This window comes from Malaclemys terrapin, chromosome 2 (assembly GCF_027887155.1).
Source record: "Malaclemys terrapin pileata isolate rMalTer1 chromosome 2, rMalTer1.hap1, whole genome shotgun sequence".
Taxonomy (NCBI): Eukaryota; Metazoa; Chordata; order Testudines; family Emydidae; genus Malaclemys; species Malaclemys terrapin.
The window spans coordinates 113301666-113316450 of NC_071506.1; the positions used below are offsets into that span (position 1 = coordinate 113301666).

At 43.0% G+C, this 14785-nt stretch overlaps 1 protein-coding gene across 1 annotated transcript in view; it reads left to right on the forward strand.

Moving 5' to 3' along the window:
- ELOVL2 (ELOVL fatty acid elongase 2) overlaps window positions 1–14785 on the forward strand; it is a 93750-nt gene that overhangs the window by 46846 nt on the left and 32119 nt on the right. The window contains exon 3 of the mRNA XM_054018961.1: window positions 1668–1855. Coding sequence (XP_053874936.1) covers window positions 1668–1855 — 188 coding nt within the window. The remainder of the gene's footprint in view (window positions 1–1667; window positions 1856–14785) is intronic.

Sequence of the window (14785 nt, forward strand, 5' to 3'; positions counted from 1 at the left end):
ATTTTCAGATTCCAAGGAAGAAAACAGCATTCTAGCTTGCTAACACAGAGCAATCTGAACTGACAGAAGCAAGGAAACCCCAAACAAAGGATGCAGCTCCATTACTAGCTGACTGTACTTTTAGGCAGATTTATTCAGCAGCTCTCTCAATAGTGAGAATGAAGATGCTTCTTGGGAGCCAGTTGGGGGTGGGGGAAGACAGACGCAGAGGCTTCCAGCTTTAATAGATCTGGCTGACAGTCTGTGCTTTGAAGAGCTTGCAATCTAGTTTATGACAAAATTCAACTAATGAATACAAAATAATAAGAGGGAAGCAGAGAGGGAGGCAGAAGGTGATAGGAATAATAAGAACACACATTTCTATAGGCTTTCTGTTCACCAGGGGGTAGTTCTAAGTCATTTAAATTTTGTTGTTAAAAATAAGGTTTTCTGATGAAAAAATACTTTTAACAGAACATTAGAAGATACCTTTTATAAAAAAAATCCTTTAATGTTTGATTTAAATATCCCCCTGAAGCATTTTCAAGCCCAGTTTTTGAAGTATTGTGCAAGAGTGAACAAGTGAAACGATAAACTCTCATGTGGTATTTTACTATCCAATTTAGCAAAATGGAAAAAGTAAACATGAATGGTGAAACAAAGAGGGTTTTTTAAACAAATCCAAATGATTAATAATACAGCTGAGGGTCGTTTTAACATACTGTGTGATTTTTTTTAAACCATAACTCATGGTTCAGATAGAGAATATCTTTTGGAAAATTGGACAGACTTGAAAGAGAATAGCATATATGATGAAGCAATTTCATTTACCCATAAAGTCTGTTGCTGAAGGGATTTTGCTATATTAAGATTGCTTTCCCTGGAAACTCAGTCTCTCCAATTGCAGATCTTGGCAGGGGGGAAATCATAATTATTTGCTCCTGGCATCCCTTTGTTCACCTGAAAAAGAATGATGCTGCAGATTTGGCATGTGAGGCTAGATCATGCTCTTCCTATTCAAACAAGTGTTCTTATTACTGTCAATGAGATTACTTGTGTGAATAAGGCAAGTAGGATTTGGCCTGAATGCTTCATTTCAGGACCAAGCAAGTGTACCACATGAGCTAATGAAGGAGCAAGCCTTTGGTTTAAACAAAAAATATATTTGATATTCAGCAAAACAAACACTGAAAAAGAAATGACAAATGAATAGATTTAATGTGTTTGAAAGCTTTCCCTTATACAAAAGCCCTCCAGTAAGTAAATAAATAACAAACAGATAATAAAAATGAAGAAAGTTGCTATTGTCTGTGAAGTCATAGTTTTTCAAATGTGCATTTTTGCGTGTATAATACTATTAAAAATGCCATTGTCCATTGAACAGACTACAATTTGGTATTTATTTTAATTTTAATTTTGTATTTAAATTTTAACCACAGACCTATGCTGAAATGAATCGAGCATTTTTCAGCCCATTACTGTACATAGCATATCCTTTGGAATGTTACTTCAGGTCATTTACAATGTTATAGTAGCCATATTGGTCCCAGGATATGACAAAGACAAGGCACGTCTTGGCATATTCCCACTTGTGCCTTTAGCAGACACTCTTCTGAATATGGGCAGCCTCCATTTAGCAGTACTGAGCAAGCCATTTTTAATTGCTCACTGCATTTGTTTCTGTTCAGATTCCAGGGTCAGAGGATGGTTCCTGTTGGATTCTTACCTACCCACATTTTTCCTTACTGTAGTATATCTACTTTCCATATGGCTGGGTATCAAGTTTATGAAGAACAGGCCTGCATTCTCTCTCAGGGGTCATCTCATTGTGTATAACCTTGGAGTTACAGTGCTTTCCTTGTACATGCTCATAGAGGTAAGTTTTCTTAAATGCAGCACCACATCTGAGAAGGCCAAGCACTAAGTCATGTTTCACCACAGAAATATTTTAGTAAAACATAACTTCCAAGGTAATCTGGGCTTTCAAATTGCAACCTCTTTCAGCCAGTTAAACAATTGATCTGTGAAACTATAGAATAATTTGACTCGTATAGCACCGTCTAGCCATGGATCTCAAGGCCATCATTAATGAGCTATACCTCACACCTATAGTTAGTCAATTTCTGCTAAAACAGAAAGTTTGCAAATATGCATTTGAATTTTTAGTGGCTGTTCTGTTCAACGATGTCTGTGCCTTTTTCTTCACCATTTGTGAACATTCCCATGAATTATACGATGCAGTTGTACCATGTTGGTCCCAGGATATTAGAGAGACAATGTGGGTGAGGTCATATCTTTTACTGGATCAACTTCGGTTGGTGAGAGAGCTTGAAAGCTAGTCTCTCTGACCAACAGAAGTTGGTCCAATAAAAAAATATTACTTCGCCCACCTTGTCTCTCTAATATCCTGTGAATTTTTTTTTTATTTGCATGTATATCTATGGAATGGCTATTTGTTCAAATACCCATATTTACATGTGACTGAACTGATTTATGTAGAAGAGTATGTGCTATATTCATTATTTGCTATTCACTGTCATTTGTTTACACTCCTATTTAATGGGGTTCAAGCATCCAGTAAGGGAGTGTGTAGTGACCGATCACATGTTATGAAAAGCAAAAATTCAGCTTACTGTGAGAGTTTGGAAACCCCTAGGCTGAGTGTTCGGTGACTACTTATCAGTAAAGAATACACTCTCAGAAATTATAATCTATTAATGAACAGAAAAAAGGGTTCAATTTGTCTGATGATTTAGTCAAAATGAATAATTCAACCAGCTCTGTCATGAAGTAGCATGTTTTCTTATTTTACAAATGGGGAAAATTGAGAGACAGATTAAGTGACTTGCCCAGAGTCACACAGGAAGTTTGTGGCAGAGCTAGGGATAGAACCCAAGTAAGCCTGATCCGCAAGGACATTTTCTTACCCATTTAGGTGATATTTTGAGAAAATACAGCCTTGCATTCTTGCATCCATGTTCACTCTGATCCCTTTTAGAAAACTACACTGGTCTAGAAAACTTCATAGTAACATAGGTATGGTTCCATTCCCAAACGTCTGTCAGTTGAACAAACTAAGATCTTGGCTATAGCACCCAATGCTGAGCCTGGCTTGCTCAGACATGTGCCCATAATGGACACTACTGGGTGAGCAATGAGATAGATTTTGAGCAACTCATCCTCCCTTGCTGGTTAGAACATGTGCAACTGATGAGAAATGGCAACAGCAGAATAGTGGCCTCCTGCAGAAACACTTTGCTTTGAGCTCATCACAAAGATAGAGAATAGGAGCAGGGTCCGAAGTACCAAATGATACCAGTTCTGTTAACCACAGTTCTAAACTATCCCGCATTTAAAATGTGTTGGGTTTCCGAGTAATTAATTGTTATGGATAATTCCAGTTACTTTACCTTAGCGTTAACATGCTAAAATTAATCCTCCCATGTTTCTTTGGTAAATAACCCAGCCTGATGAGACAGGCAGGCTGAATTATGTGTTTGTTTTTGGAGTGACCTCTGGAGGTGCTAGATGACATTCCAGGCCTTGTTCAGACTACCCTCGCAGCATTCCAGGCTTCCCAGTGCCGCGTAGGGCACCAGGATCGAGTCATTGACAAGAGAAGAACAAATACTGATTGTTCTCTCAGCAGAATGGCAAAACATTGCTTTGCTCAGAAGTCAAACAGGGCCTCATGAAAACTTTCAAGTTTGAAGGGAATTAATTTCTTTTGATCTTAACAAGAGGCAATTTGTCTGATCAAAACTATGGGCTCAGTTCTGGCTTGTGCAGACACACAAGGGGCTACTCCCACATGAAGAGACTCATCCCATTCAGAATTCACACTGGCTTCAACAATTTTTACGGGTGCTTGAGGAATGCAGGATCAAGCCCAAAACATAGGAGAAATGAACACAAGCCCACTTACTGGATGGTTTGGCCACTATACAACAATTTGGCTCCTTAATAAAAGTAACACTTTGGGGGTTAACATTTAATTTGTGGTGGAGGCACACAGAACGTTATCCAAATAGTAAGGTTCAAAGAAAATGCAGCATATTACACAGAAAAATCAGACCCCTGCTCTCCTGTGTCTGCAGGCAGGCTCAGCCCTCCACTGAGCAGGTGAATACATCAGAACTTAGCAGATGTAAGTCATACAGCTGAAGTGCACATGATTTTCAATGTAATGGATCTTTGCTGTAAATGCATTGCATAGACTTCCGTTAGGTTGCCTGATCTTTCACTTTCTGAAGATAATTTTGCTGTACACAATACTAATTTGTCAATGCCCCTCCAATTATTCATCCAGGCCTCACTTCTGCAACCCATAGCTCATCAGCTTCTGTGTCCAGTTCACACACACGATTTCTGTTGTTCATTAATTACAGTGACAGAGCTCACCGCTCCATGTTCTACATCTGTTATGGATCCATTTGTGGACACCCCTTAAATCATTTCCCTTACCTTCTAACCAACCCTGGTCCCAATGCCTCTCAGAACTCCACCTGGCCACCTCTGAGTTGTGTCACTGGCATAGGGTCCTTAACAAATACTATGCTAGAAGCAGCTCCACTGCACCCCTTCCCCACCTGTCCATTCTCCCTACTCCAGGTGGAGAGGGCACAGAGATGCAGGGCTCAACTGCAACAGAGGCCGCTTCCCTCCAACAGGAGAATTTTGTGCTGGGCCTTTGCAGCTGGACTATGGCTCCGAAGTGCTTGCCGAGTATTGCCGAGGCTCATAACCCAGCTTGAATATCTGGCTCACGGTCCAAATTTCATCAGTTCACTAACAATTGGCTTATTTTTTTCTTCCCAAAAGGTTTCAATTTTTAAATAAAAATCCAAGTGCTGATGGAAAGATTTTTTTTCCAGGGGCCGTGGTGGTGGTGCAAAATGCACAACCTCTGCCCAACTTTAACCAGAATCCTAAATTGTATCCAGAAATGACTAGACAGCCAGAGCAATCTGGGGAGCACTGCAGTAATGTGCTATCTCTGGAAAATCCCATCAAACAGTCAGGTCTCCGGGCGTTGCACTAGACATAGATCACTCCAGCAAAATTCACATCAGAAAGAAACTGTTACAACTCTCATGCTACGTAAAGACAGTAACAAGAGACACTTTTGACTACAGACAACATTTGGGACTCCACTAGCCCCGGAAGCTCAAAAAGTATCCTGAACTGTGACTAACAATTGGAAACTAGATTCCCTTAATAATGGGAGCAGCCACGAAATCTACCCAGTTCTTGAGTTGTTTCCCTCAGTAGTCAGTACCATCTCTCTCCTGTTTAGATTAAACCTCACCCAGCATGCTCTTATCCATGACCTACCTTGTTCAGGCACTGAGAAAACAGAGACACTGCACCACCTGAGTCAAATCAAGAAGAGGTGTAGAGTAGAGAGGTGTGTCATCAGCATATGGCTGGCATTGCATCTCAGGCTGCCTATCTTCCCTGTAGTTTCATACACTTATTAGTTCATATGCACCAGTGAGGCATGTGAATTTTAAGTGATGGGAGGTAATAGACTAGAGCACCATGCATCAGAACCCTGTTCTCAGAGTAACAGTTAACATAGTCCCTTGGGATCTATCTGAGAGGAAAGAACAAAACCACACGTGAGCAAGTCTATCACGTCTTGCCAAATTTCACAATCAAGTCAAGATAAAAGGTTGCCAGTATAGCTAAAAGCAGCACTCTGAGCACCCTCTCTAGAAGGTCAATCACCAGCAAGTTCAGTATTACAGACAAGCTTGAACCCAGATTGACAGGTATCAAGACAATCTGAGGATTCCCAATAGCACCAGGAGTTGCCTCCCAACCACCTTTTCAATTACTTTACCCAATAGGGGCAGAGCAGAGACAGAACAATTATGATATTGCAGTCAAGTCATAAGCCTTATTGGTTGGATTGTGTTTGTCTTTGCAAGCAAACTTTGGAATTACAATGGCACCTCACAAATTGGCACTAGTGAGCAGAAAACCCATTAAAATATTTGAATTTGGCACAATAGTGAACAAGATAAATAAAAACAAAAAAGGGACACTGCATCACAAAATATATTTTGTTCATTTATTTTGGTAGCTGAAATTTTAATTATTTGCTTCATAACATGCTGTAGTAAATTTTGCAAAGATAAAGAGGCTTCTACTCCACCTATCCTGTTAAATCCTTGCTGAGAAGCAGGGGGAGACAGCAATTTTAATACAGCAAGTTAAGAAGGCGGCAAATCTGTGAGGTTTTAGTGTATAAAAGACCCCATGCAGGCTCTCCTGGCACTTTAGTGAAAGCACAGTGCTAGAGATCAGAATTCAGATCTCTGTGGAAGTGCACTGAGCCTGAAATAAGTGGTACCTTTTATTAGTACTGAGAGGCCATCCCTTCCCCATAGCAGGTGATCAAAGCAGCCTTCCTTGACTCTAGAGTGGGCTGAGGAAAGGGAAATGGAGGTCCCATTGTCACAAAAAGGGAAGTTACGGTATGCATTATATGACTGCAATTATTTGTGTGAGGACCCAATCTTGCAAACTGCTAAGCACTACTGACTGAAGTGGGAGTTGATAGTACTTGGAACTTTATAGGATCAGGGCCTTATGGAAGAGTCCTATATAATTTAATAGGGATAAAATCAAGGGGGCTGTACAAAAGTTACTGACTGTCCTATAGAATTTAGTGGAGGATGATATCCATCTAATAGGGGTCTGATTGTCAGAAGTGCTGAGCAGCTACACCTGCTATTGAGTTTAACTGAAGTTGTGAGTATTTGACATCTCTAACCCAGGTTTTAGCCCCCAACCATCCTATAAAATTCTATAGCAAAGGTATAAATGTCTTTATTAAGTTAAACAGGATTGTTTAAAAAACCCCATGAAAAGTTGCCCTTTTCCATTAAATGATACTGGGCAGATTAACACATAGGGTATGTTTAGACTACCCGCCGAATCGGCGAATAGTAATCGAATCAATATATCGCGTCTTGGGATATATCGATCCCTGAACGCGCTCCCGTTGACTCCGGAACTCCATCAGGGTGAGCGGTGGTAGTGGAGTCGACGGGGGAGCCACGGCCATCAATCCTGCGCCGTGAGGACCTGAGGTAAATTGAAGTAAGATCCGTAGCTGAAGTCGACGTTATTCCCGTAGCTGAAGTTGCGTAGCTTACATCAACCCCACCCCCCAGTGTAGAGTAGCCCATAGATGGGGAGCAGTAAAGTGGTAACAACACCTGGCCACTAGGGATCTGTATCTGAGTTGTGTCTGAGTCCAACGTTCACATAAACTGAAAGCTTATCAGGTGTGCTAAGCGTAGCTGCTGCTAATTTCTCATTCTCATTAATGCAGAAAGGCCTTATTCAGTCTTGTAAAAGGAGAAGCAACAGGAAAGAGAGGAGGGAATCTGGAGAAAGCCAATCAAGAGCAATCTTTTATAATTTGGGGAAAAAAATCAAAATTCTGCATTTAAAAGCATTTCCCATAGTTAGTGAAAGGTCACTGAGGACACAACACAAAGAAACAATGTGAGAAATGTAAAAATGTTTCTATGAGGGTGAGAACCCTGCCTGGTTACGGTTCCTTTCTCAGGGGCTGTTCTTGTTGGAGCTGAGTTAGGAAATCTCAGGGGCTGACTTTGCTGTTTTCAGTAGCTGTTGTTCTAGCTGAACACTCCGTCCTTATTTCTCTGTCTCACTTCCATATGAAATAAATTAAATGTGTTGTGTTTTTCCTACTGGCCTTTTGAGCTACATATTTTAGGTACAGCATGATATTTACCCCTTTCCTCAATATGGCAATGCTCAGATTTACAGCCCAGCTCTTATTGACTTCCGTAGGAATTGTATCAGGTATCCAAGGACAGATCTGATATTAAATCAAATACAATGAGCTTTTCAAATGCAGAATTGCTATTACTTTACCAGTACCACAGAGTCACATGCAAGATCTGCTATTCTGAATAGCTCCTGTAACCGTGAAGGTTTAACATTCATATAGCACTTTACATCTTCAAGGTTACTTGCAAACATCAGCTAACTAATCCTCATTACCCTCCCTCTCCCCCGTTTTGGTTAAGGCAATATTAACCCATTTTAAATGTGGGGAAACTGAGGTAAAGCAAGGTTATGCGACTTGTCAAGGCCAGACAGTCAGTGAGTGGCAATGCTGGGATTAGAACTCAGGAATCCCTGTCCCCCAATCCCAGGCTGAACCACTATGTTGCCTCCTTAGACAGTTTACAGCTGTCCTGACAATAGAGTATTTGAGGTCTTCAGGACACATGAGCAGCAATCTTTAAGTACTCGCTGCACTGCTTCTCAGCTGCCTCTGTAAAACCTTGGATTATATTGTGATTCTTTGAGACTCATCTAAAAATAGGCAACCTACATAGACACTTCCATGGATACCATAGGGTAAATTTTCATCTAGACATGCAGGGATTTTATTACACAAGTCCGCAGGTGTTGTACAAGTAAATTTTGCACCCAGAAAGCATATCCAAGACCTTAAAATACATTTTTTTGTTCGGGAATTGATCACAAAAGAGGGATTAAAGGTCTTTTCCCTGTTTATCTACCGAAGAGGCGTCTTAGTAAAATGCAAGCGTCCCTCCATGCCCCACCAGCATGTCTCAACCTCATCCTGATGAGGCTACATCTCAGGGGTGGAAGATAGTTCAGTCTCCAAGGCCAGTCAGTCTCAGGTCCCTGTATACAGGCGCTGCTCATAAGAGTGTTGATTAACATTGAACAATACATATCTCATTTTGAACTATTTTTCCTGTCGTTTTTGATCAACTGATTGCTATATCCTCTGAGCTCTCTTTGTTCAAGAACCACAAAAAACATGCAAATTTTTAAAAATGTATTTACAACCAATATGAGAAACTACTGTTCAGAAGACAAGCAAAAAACCAGATATTTCCTCACCATAGAGCCAGTGTGCATACAGCTGTCACTTTCCTACCTTATGGTATGTCTGCATACAGTCTGGCTGTAGCAGGGGTAGGCATACCCCTGCTAGCTTTAATCTAGCTAGCATGGTAACATGATGCAGCACCACAGGCTTTAGCCCTGGCTAGCAACCAGAGTATGAATCCCCTGAAGACCCCTACTGAGGTAATTCAGACCTGATCTGCTCGATCCAATTGTATAGACAGCAATCTTCTGTGGCTGCTTAATCCAGACCTGGAGTTAGAGACAGTGTGGTGACACCAGCTAGCTCAGCCTGGGGGAGCTAGCACTCCAGGGAAAACTGCATCGTCCACTTGCTTCAATGAAGAATCACAGTTATATTCATTAGAGTCCTGTCTCTCCTCACCCCACAAGACCACAACAGATCCCATCATTTGGATCAAACTATCTGGCAGCAGCACTTCCTGTTGATAACTGAGATGAGCTGCTGCTTCTGGCAGGAAGGGTTTCTTTGTCTCCCTGCTTCTCTGTTTTCTTATTCTTCTCTTCCCCCTCCCCATCACCTTTTGCTTTCTTTTCTCACCCCCTTCTTCCCAGACTCCCTTCCCTTTTCTCCTCCTCTGCTTTCTGTTTCTCCCTATCCCCTCTCCTGCTCGCCCTTTTTTCTCTGTCCCTGTTCACTTTCCCCAGTACTCTTCCCTCCCCACTCCCCACCATGGGTTTCCTAATGACTTTTTTAAAAAAGTAAAATATATATAAAAATGCATAATGCTCCTTTTCAGAGGAAGCCGAATGGTGCTAACATCATCTTAAATAAAACTAATGGAGACTTCCTTTTGTCCCCAGTGTAAATACCAAGTCCAACATCTGTCCTAGCTCATAATCACAGCTGAGAACATGCTGCAGGCGCCTGCAGGAGTTTTTAGAGGGGCTGTAGCAAGGAAAACAAGAAAGATTGTGCTGGAGATGGACTCTGGAGTCAGTAGTCAATGGGGAATCCATCTGGTGGGAGGCCCAGTAACTATGATGCTTGGATGCAATGCCCCTCTCCTCTCCTTATGTTCTGGGCCAGGGGAAGCAACCTGTGGCTGTCGGACATGTGCATAGGAAGCCACGCATGGGAGGCTTGCAAGGTGTTCCACTGCTTACCCACAGAGCTAAAAGCAGCTGTTCTGGTCCAGAAATCCAGGGTTAAAAAAGTCCATATAAAAATCACCAGTATTGTAGTTCGGTAATTAACATGTGATTCTCTCTCTTCTAATCTAGTATTATAGGATAATGCATGAGAAAGTTGTGATTATGTGGCTGTAATCCCATCAAGGGGGATCTGATGATGTATTAAGCAACTTTGTTGCTTATTCTAGCATTCAGCCAGTGGAGAGATTTCAGCATCAGTCTCCGGCAAGACTTGACCTGCCTCAACAGTGCGTCTGTACTGACAGACCTAACTTCAAACTGTAACAAACACAATTACTCTTTTTTAAACAGGCAGGAGTAAGATTTCTGTAACAAGGCTGTCACTGTGAGCTTGCTCCCTGTCTCCTTATAGTTGAGTTTTTGAGTAAAGATGTATATATGTTTGTATTACAGTGGCAGCCTACTAATCAGAATATTGAGCTGCAGTGATAAATGAAAAATGTACCACTGATCAGAATGTTGCAGTTAAGCAGAATGGTTTAGTATTACGTTCACGTGGCAAAGTGACCCTTTATCTAAAAGAAACCAAGTAATAATGGTCATGTCTTATTTCCGGGGGATAGACTACCACGAAAGCAGAACATTTTAAGGAGTATTTCCTGGAGAGAGAGAGAGAATTATTACATTTGGGGGAAAACTTTTACTTCCTTAGCACATCTTCCACTTTCCCACAATGTCTGTGTCTCTGACATTACCTGAAAGCTTTTCAGGGCAGGGACTGCTCCTCATAGGTGTTTGAACAGCACCCTAGGGCACCTACTTTGATGGGAGACTCTGGCTGCTACGGTAATACAGATAAAATAGTAATATTAATGTGTGGCTTCAGCTACACAGGAAGGAAAGGAGCAGGTCTAGTGGTGGAGTCAGGACACCTGGTCTGCTGCTGACTCACTTTGTAACATTGGGCATGTCACATAGGGGGATACTAAGGCACATAAGATCAGTCAAATAAATATAAAACAGCAGCTGGGTGGGAGGGTTAACTGACCCCCTGCTCTGCATGGGCAGCTGCAGATTCAGCCCACATCTCTCTCACCCCCATACATGCCGTCAAAACTTTAAAAAGATCCAGAAAGGATCTATTAGGTACTCCCCAGAAGGAGTCCCAGGCTTAAAAACTATGTCAGAAAGCAGAATGACATTCCATAGCTGAGGAGACTTCTTGTCCATTCCCTGAAGGAGACAAGATGGCAGCTAGGCCACCTAAAGAAGAGAATGAAGAGATCATCACTGCTACCAAGCTGAAATGAAAGAGTTTTTAATAGAGATTAAGGCACTCACAACCAATTTTCACTTCAAACTGCTGACTGTTAAAAAAGGCTGACCTAGGTGACAGGGACAGTGCAGCTGAAATTGGACTTGGGGGTGGGGACAGGGCCGGCTCTAGGCACCAGCAAACCAAGCAGGTGCTTGGGGCGGGACATTTCTAGGGGCGGCATTCTCGCGCTGGCCATCATAGGCACCGACTCTGTGGCATGGAGAAAAAGTGCCACCGCCGCCCCAGCTCGCCTCCACTCCGCCTGCTCCCCTGAGCGCACTGCCGCTTCGCTTCTCCCCCCTCCCTCCCAGGCTTGCCGGGCGCAAAACAGCTGTTTCACCCAGCAAGGCTGGGAGGGAGGAGAAGCCGAGTGGCGGGGCGCTCGGGGGGAGGCGGCGATGGTGGAGCAGAGGTGAGCTGGAGCGGGGAGCGGTTCCTCTACCCCCCCCGTTACTTCCTGCACCCCCCCACCCTAGCTCACCTCCGTTCCGCCTGGTCCCCTGAATGCGCCGCTGCTCCGCTTCTCCCCCCTCCCTCACCTGAGAGGGAGGGGGGAGAAGCGGAGCAGTGGTGCGCCCTGGGGAGCAGGCGGGAGGTCGCGGGGGGGGGGGGGCACGCAGGAAGCAATGGGGGGGGAATGCGGCACTCCCAGGGGAGGAGGCGGGGCCGGGGATTTGGGGAAGGGGTTTGGAAGGGGCAGAATTGGGGCAGGGTGGGAGGGGCACGAAAAAAAGGGGGGGCAGCCAAAAATTTTTTTGCTTGGGGCAGCAAAAATCCTAGAGCTGGCCCTGGGTGGGGAGATTGCTTGGTGATGCTATATTGAAACTTTAGGCCAGAATCAAGCAGCTGGAGACACAAGAGCAAGATATGATCTAGAACAGGGGTTCTCAACCTTTCCAGACTACTGTGCCCCTTAAAAACTACTTGCTTACAAAATCAGACAAAAAAGTGTCACAGCACACTATTACTGAAATTGCTTACTTTCTCATTTTGTCTATGACATTTTAGTTTGTATTGACTTTGCTAGTGCCTTTTGTGTAACCTGTTGTAACACTAGGCAAATATCAAGATGAGTTGATGTACCCCCTGGAAGGCCTCTACATACCCCCAGGGGTATGCGTACACCTGGCTGAGAACCACTAATCTAGAAAACTGATAATATGGGGAATTCTGCAAGAAGGAACAGTAAGAGCGAATGAAAGCCCCTGAGAACATGAAGAATGACAATCTTACTGCATAGTCCAGAATATTAGAGAGGTTTTGAATCTGAACCCAATAAGAGATAGGGCCCTCTTTCTCTTTGCCCTCTAGGAACTGTGGGGAATCACAGTATCAATGCCAAAAGTTCAAAAATCATGAGTTAGGTCCCAAACAATTATGACTTTTTTTTTTTTAAATATAACTATTGGGTTCTTTGTCTTTCCCTACTGGTTGCTGAGCCACTAGTGTCACATTTTCAAGATTTTCTCTACCATCAACAGGGCTAGAAATTTACTTTTACTTTTTTTTATTTGACAAAAGCTGAGATTGTCACATTCTCACTTGTCTCCAGGAGCCGGGGATCAATGGCTCCATGTCTAGTTGGCAGCCGATATCAAGCCGAGTGCCCCAAGGGTCAGTCCTGGGTCCAGTTTTGTTCAATATCTTCATTAATGATCTGGAGGATGGCATGGATTGCATCCTCAGCAAGTTTGCAGATGACACTAAACTGGGAATAGTGGTAGATATGCTGGAGGGTAGGGATAGGATACAGAGCAACCTAGACAAATTAGAGGATTGGGCCAAAAGAAATCTGATGAGGTTCAATAAGGACAAGTGCAGAGTCCTGCACTTAGGATGGAAGAATCCTATGCACTACTACAGACTAGGGACCAAGTGGCTAGGCAGCAGTTCTGCAGAATAGGACCTAGGGGTTACAGTGGACAAGAAGCTGGATATGAGTCAACAGTGTGCCCTTGTTGCCAAGAAGGCCAACAGCATTTTGGGCTGTACAAGTAGGAGCATTACCAGTGGACTGAGGGATGTGATCATTCCGCTCTATTCAACATTGGTGAGGCCTCATCTGGAGTACTTTGTCCAGTTTTGGGCCCCACACTACAAGAAGGATATGAAAAAATTGGAGATGGTCCAGCAGAGGGCAACAAAAATGATTAGGGGGCTGGAGCACATGATTTATGAGGAGAGGCTGAGGGAACTGGGATTATTTAGTCTGCAGAAGAGAAGAATGGGGGGGGGGGGATTTGATAGCTGCTTTCAACTACCTGAAAAGGGGTTCCAAAGGGGATGGATCTAGACTGTTTTCAGGGGTACCAGATGACAAAACAAGGAGTAATGGTTTCAAGTTGCAGTGGGAGGGTTGGACTAGATGACCTCCTGAGGTCCCTTCCAACCCTGATATCCTATGTTTCTATGAAGTATACCTTAAATAGTGCAAGATTCATGATAAAAGTTACAAGAATTGGCTACACAGGCATTACCAAAGTGACATAATTATAATAAAAAGATCTGCTGATGAAAAAACTGCATAGAGGCTGCATAGAGCAATTGTGAGAAGTAGCAGAAGAACTGAGGGGGGGAAGGATGTAAGAAGCAATAGGAGCTTCCTTCCCATTGAAGCTTTATCTTCTACCTTTGGGCCAAATCTTGCAACTGGATGTAGGTGTGCCACCCTCTGACTCTAGTTGCAAGATCCCACTATTTCAGGAGCTGGGGAGGGAGGTGCTTAGAAAAACAACAAATATTACGAGCAATAGCAATACTTCCTTCCTTCTTGTTTTCATAAGCAATATTAGTGGTTGAAGCTTTTAGTAAAGCTGGTTGCATTTATTTGACCCAGCCGAATACATTCCTTACTGGAACTCCTAATGTCACCCTCAGTAAAGCCATATCCTACTCAAAATGCTTTGCTCAAATGAGATCCTTTTACTCCAGTACTGTACCTGTTGCCAGTCAAGGGCAAGATGACAAACTGAGGTTCTTCCAGCATGTCTGAAATTACAAGGTAATGACTAATCAGCTAATCTAAGAAAGCTTGTCGGTAAGACTTCTGTTTTTTGTATAGGCAAGGAAGTACCCATTCAGGCTCCTATGCTCCCCTCTGCTTTGCAGAGAAAGGCAAAGCTATGGGAAACTGTTAGGAAGGGCATTGAGAGAGGCTGGACAGAAAAGCAACTAGGCACTAGCATCCCACCCCCATCAAGTAATTGCCTCTGCCAAATGCAACATGGGAGCTCAGCTCTACATAGTCAAGGTGATGTGTGTGGGGGGGACAATTGGTAAGTTAGGGAACCCCCATTCAATGCAGTAAATTCTCTATTCAGAGGACTCTAATTTAGTATCCATTTTGTATTGCAACTCCCCCTGCACTGTTTAGAACAAAATCCAGAAGGGGTAGGATCAGGAAGAGGGTGGAAAGCCAGCCAGTAGCAGCATGCCAGAGCA